General features: G+C 57.4%; 1 protein-coding gene across 1 annotated transcript; it reads left to right on the forward strand.

Annotated features, from left to right (window-relative positions):
- Positions 1 to 3,365: 3,365 nt before the first annotated feature.
- Positions 3,366 to 5,146, forward strand: LOC147090512 (zona pellucida sperm-binding protein 3-like). Its single transcript, XM_085977004.1, has 5 exons — positions 3,366 to 3,771; positions 4,304 to 4,419; positions 4,507 to 4,610; positions 4,701 to 4,878; positions 4,972 to 5,146. The coding sequence occupies exons 1-5, from the start codon at positions 3,370 to 3,372 to the stop codon at positions 5,144 to 5,146; spliced, it is 975 nt and encodes a 324-aa protein (XP_085833130.1). The 5' UTR covers positions 3,366 to 3,369.
- The last annotated feature ends 436 nt before the right edge of the window (positions 5,147 to 5,582 follow it).

A 5,582-nucleotide genomic window follows, 5' to 3' on the forward strand; every position in this document is an offset into this window, starting at 1 on the left:
ACTGGAAACATTGGAGAGGTGACTCATGCTGACCCCTCCTTGCCACTCCAGGAGCCACGTGGCCTCGTCTCCCGGAACGGTGTGGGTTTCTTGCAGGAAGCACACCGCATACTTCCCGTCCCGAAGGACCGAAAAGTTATTAAATCTGCGGCTAGCTTCCCTGCTGCCGTTGATGTTGAGGCTGGCTATGGTTATCTTCATTTCAGAAGCATAATCCAACCCCTACTTAACTCTAACGGGGGAAGGGAGGGCGGCCGCTAGTCGACTGCCACTCCCTTTGCAGCCCAGTGAGGAAGGACCGGAACTGACGCAGCTCGAGCGGGTCCACGCCTGCGTCCGCGACCATGGTCTTGAAGGCGACGCGGGCCGACCCGACGAGCAGCGCCAGCCCCGACCATCTATCGAGGGCCAGCCGGGTCCTTTGACGACCCTGGCACGTGGCCACAAAGTCCCGGAGATCCTCAATGGGAATGAGGGGGGTCCCGGCGAGGGGCGCGAGGTCCTCCATCTCCTCATCAGCGATGGAGTCGCATTCCTCCTCCGCCCCCACCACCGAGTCCCCCTCCTCCTCCGCGGGGTCGCCACCGGCGGCCGACCCATCCGCCACGCGGAGCGCAGCGAGCGGCTCGGCCGCGACGGCCGGCCCCGCCTCCGCCCGGATCCCACCCCCAGGATCGGTAGCGGAGGATTCCTCCCTGGGCTCCTCTAGGGGCGCCGGGCCAGAAGACGGCGGCGGTTCAGAGCCCCCCTCCACCCCAGGCGCCAGAACGACCGGAGAGATCGGAGAGTAGGTAAAAACGAACTCCTCCATGTTGCCCGGCGCCGGAGACAGAGACAGAGACAGAGGGCCCCCCTCTTCCGCGCCACCGGCCTCCGACCCAGCGGATGGGGTAATTTCGGTCAACCCCTGGATGAGGTCGAGCAGCACCTGGGAGACGACCGGGTCACTTTGGGCGAGCTCATCATCCGAGGACTCGCCCGACCCGGACCCCAGGCCGCCCGACCCGTCGAGGGGTAACGGTACCGATAAGGGGTCTACTGCCGCGGGTTGCTCCGCGACCCCCCCCACGGGCAGGGTCTCGTCCCCATCCCCGGGAGGCACGAGCTGGGCAGACACCTCTGCCTCAGCCCCCCTAGGGACAGGCGACCCCTGCCGTTCGCCCGTGATGGTATTAGCGGTGGGGTGGGGCGCAGTACCCGCGGCGGGCGACGACTCCCCCTGACCGGAGGGACCTTCCTCCTCCCGGTCCTCCTCCTCATCCAGGGGGTCGCGCCTTCTTTTAAGGGCTGAGGGGCAGAGGGAGACCTCCATTTCCGCAGAGGCCACCCCTGCTCCCTCCGGCGGAGCGAGTTCTTCGGGTCCCCCGGGCCCGAGCCCGGCCGCAGATTCTGGCGCTACCGCCTCGGCGGTCGCGGCCACAGGCTCGGACACGAGGGCCCCCCACCCCCGGCACTCCGCGACTAGCGCGGCGACGCTCTCTGGCGTCAGGGGCTCCATATTGTGAGGCACGCCCTCCCCGGGGGGACCCGCCCTCCGGTATTTGCTTTTCCCCCGCGCCTTCCTCCCGACCGGACAACCCTCCCCCCCCCCGCCGGAGGCCAGGATGGCATCGACCTCCGACGACGACCGCACCCCGGTGGTATTTGTTTGAGGGGGGGCACGGCTAGACCCGGGGGGAGGAGCGGCGGCGGCGCCAGCTACGGCCACGCCAGACGATCTGGCGGCCTTGGAGGCGGGGCAGTTCTTACGGATATGCCCCACCTCCCTGCAGGCGTGGCACCGCACGCCGTCCGTCGTGTAGAAGACGCGGTACGGGGTGCCCTCGTGGAGGACTGTAAAGGCCCCGTCCGTCTCCCCCTCCCGCGCCAGCTGGATAAATGCCTGGCGCCGGAAGGAGAAGACATGGCGAAGGCTGGGATCCCGGAATCCGAGCGGGATTGGCGTAATCGCCGACCTCACCTCCCCAAGTTGGTGCAAGTGGGGGAGGAGGAGCTCACCGGAGATGAAGGGCGGGATGTTTGACAACACGACCCTCTGCGCGGTGGCCTCAAGAGGGTCCACCGGCAGGAAGGTCCCGCCCACGGTGAGCCCCTGGGCGATGGCCAGGGCCACCGCCCGCTCGGACTCCAGGAAGAACACAGCCTTCCCATACATCCTCGAGGTGGCGAGGATGGCTGATGGGCCGACAACCACAGCCATCGCCTTCACACAATCCTCGATAGTCATGTTGGGGTGAGTGTAGCTCTTCACCCCGAGCTTCTTCGTAACGAGTCGGAACGGCGACAGGGCAGCGGAAGGAGCGGGAGCAGCCGCGGCTTTGGCCGTCACCGCCGCATACGTTCTCGCTGGCCCCGTCACCGCCGAAGACGTCGAAGCCATACTGGGGTGGTTTGTTTTTTGGGAGCTACACACACCCCAAGTCACAGGCCCTGTGATATTAAGTGGCCTCGGGAGTAATTTTAATGTCTGCCACCGAGCAGAGGGAGCTTAAAGCCAATGGCCCGCCTCTCCCCTTGATGGAATGATTGGGAGAGGGGCCTACTCCTCTCTGCTCAAAGTGGCTATTTGTGGTTTTAATGGAGGTGCACTCTGAGAGAGGCAAAGGAGAGGGATAAAGAGAGAGAGAGGATGGGTGGGAAGGAGGGGGGGGGCCGCAAAGGCAGGGTCCGCACTCTAGGTGGTTGTTGGTGGGTGGGTGTCAGCAGGGGTGCACTCCCCGATGGTGACAAAGTCTATGCAGATGGTCTTCGGGCAGGGGGAGAAGATGTCTTCGCCTGGGTAGGCTGGAAGAAGCCCAGGCTCAGCCCCACACCAGGTCTTCTTGATGTAGGTAAGCAAGTAAGAGGCTTCACCTGGGCAGCTCCAGCCGACCCAGGCCAGGCTTCCCGGCCCGTCTTCTTTCCTCCCCCCGCCTAGAATACACAGTCTCTTGGGGAATGCACAAGAACACACCCACCTGCAGATGTTGGGAGTAACGAAGCAGCTCCTCCCCTCCTTCCAGGTAGAAGTTGGCTGGTGTTCCTCTCCCCTCTCTCCTCTCCTGAGATGGAGGCCTCTCCTCTCCTCCTCTCCCTCCAGGCACCTCAGTTGTAGATGGTCTGGCTGTTGGTGGTGCTTCTGCTTCTCCTTCTCCTTCTTGCCTGTTCAGGAGGCCAGCACGTTCATCTTTCCTCCTGCAGCACTGAGCAAGCCAAAGACAACCTGCAGCACTCAGAGGAAGCCAGAGAATGAGGCAACGAGTGCTCCAACAGTTCTGGCATTGGCTGGAAATTGTGGAGCTTGCGGTTAATTGGCTCAATGTGACTGCAGGTTGTGTGTATAAAAGGTGCTTGTTGGTGGGTGCAGGGATAGTTGAGTTGTTTAGTATCATGGGGGATTTTGTAGTGAGGGGTTTGCTCCCAGTGCTGGTGTTAGTTGGAGCTGTTTGTTCCTCTGATATTTGGCAACAGTTTGGGGGCCAGAGGTTTCCATGGAGAAGAGTAAAAGCCACCCCTGGGCCTCAGCGAGTCCCTTCTCCTGGGTCTCCCTTTGGCTCCGGTTTCAGTGTGTCTGAGGGGCGCAGTGTGTCTCCACTGCAGACTGTGAGGGTGCAGTGTGGAGAGCACAACCTGCTGGTCAGGGTACAGATGGATTTATTTGGAACCAGGCACCTGATTAAAGCTGCTGACCTGACCCTGGGGACGGCAGGTTGTCCGTCAACCGGGATCGACTCTCAGAACCACACTGTCCTCTTTGACTATGGGCTGCATGAGTGTGGCAGCAGAGTGAAGGTAATGTGATTCCTCAACTCTTGCTCTAAGCTTGGTGTCTGGAATAGACCCAACTTGTTTTTCCTACCCTGATTCCTGTCTCCTGCTTTTAAAACCTCCAGACTTGTGTTGAATTATGTATTGTCCTTTGCTTTAACTGGTTTTCCTGAGTGTCTCCAACTTTGATCTCGGCCTTATTGGCCTCGATCCTTCACTTAGTTCTTAACTTTTCCTTCCTTACATCCTGTCTTGTGGATTTTCAGGTCACTGGGGGTTTAGTTATCTACAATATTGAGTTTTTTTTCTTCCACTCCTTTGTATCAGAATACAGGGGAGTCTGGCTTAAATGAGGCTTTAATCTTGTTCTATTCATTGCTCTAAATTATCAACCTGTGGCTCCTTTTATTGAAGTGAAGCTGTCCTTTCATTGAATCTTTATTCTGTTTAATTGTCTTGTGCTTGCAATCCCCCTCCTTGCATTAGCTACTGAGGCTGCACAACTTCCAACCACCTGAGTAGAATGTTGTCCATTTCTGAACCTGATGTCTTTCAGATGTCTGGAGATTTCCTGGTCTATGCCACCCACCTGAACCACACCCCCAAGGCCCATGGATCTGTCATTGTGAGAACTAATGGAGCTGTCGTTCCCATTGAGTGCCACTATTTTAGGTAAGATTCTTTACACTGTCGCAAATAACGTCTACAGCTGGTGTAGTTCTCTGACCTTGTCCTAAAATGGCTCCGTTGTCTTTCCAGGAAGGGCAATGTGAGCAGTAACCCGATCAAGCCCACCTGGATCCCGTTCAGCTCCACCAAGTCTGGAGAGGGGCTTCTGTCATTCTCTCTGCGCCTAATGAACGGTATGTGATGGGTGGATGGGGAATGATTTCCTGTAGTCACCCACTGGGAGTTGTACCCAGTCTCCAACCCTTGTCCCTCTTGTACTTCAGATGACTGGCTCACAGAGCGCACCTCGACTGTCTACTACCTGGGTGACCTCATTCACATTGAGGCCTCTGTTTCAATGACCAACCACATGCCCCTGAAGCTCTACATTGATCGCTGTGTCGCTACGTTGAGCCCAGACGAGGACTCCGCCCCGAGATACAGCATCATTGACTACAATGGGTAAGGAGCACTCTGCTTTCTCCAGCTGATCCTGTCTCAATGGCTTCTCTTGATTCACTCCATGTCGTTTTAAAAAAAAAATTATTTCTTCAGTTGCCTCCTGGACAGCAAAGCTGAGGACTCCTTCTCAACCTTCGTGTTGCCAAGAGACGAGCGTGAGCTGGACAAGCTCCACTTTGACTTGGATGCCTTCCGCTTCTTTGGCGATGACCGTTCCTTGGTAAGAGGAAGCCGACCACTGCAAAGTATTTACAGCCAATCTGCATAACTGGGTTGTGCTCCACATGAGTGTCCTCCCACCCCTCTTCATCTAACTCTCCAACATATCCTTCTATTCCTTTCTCCCACCTGTGTTTATCTAGCTTCCCCTTAAATGAATCTACACTATTCGCCTCAACCACTCCCTGTGGTAGCGAGTTCCACATTCTCACCACTCTCTGGGTAAAGAAGTTTCCCCTGAAATCCCTCTGCTGTATATCCTGTGATCCTATGAATCACTAACATTAACCACTTTTCTCTGTTTCTAGCCAGCTTGCTATCCATTCTGCTACTTGTCCCCTGAATCCACCTGTTCATTGAGTTCCCAAGTTGGGAGGGAGTCACTATATAATGACTTGTGTTGACTGTGTCCCTCAGATTTTCATCTCCTGTCACCTGAAGATTGCTGCAGTGGATCGGAGAGATTCCATGAGCAAAGCTTGTAC

The sequence above is a fragment of the Somniosus microcephalus genome, unplaced genomic scaffold (genome assembly GCF_052327205.1).
Source record: "Somniosus microcephalus isolate GS21.2 unplaced genomic scaffold, FLI_Smic_1.0 unresolved_chr4, whole genome shotgun sequence".
Classification (NCBI taxonomy): Eukaryota; Metazoa; Chordata; class Chondrichthyes; order Squaliformes; family Somniosidae; genus Somniosus; species Somniosus microcephalus.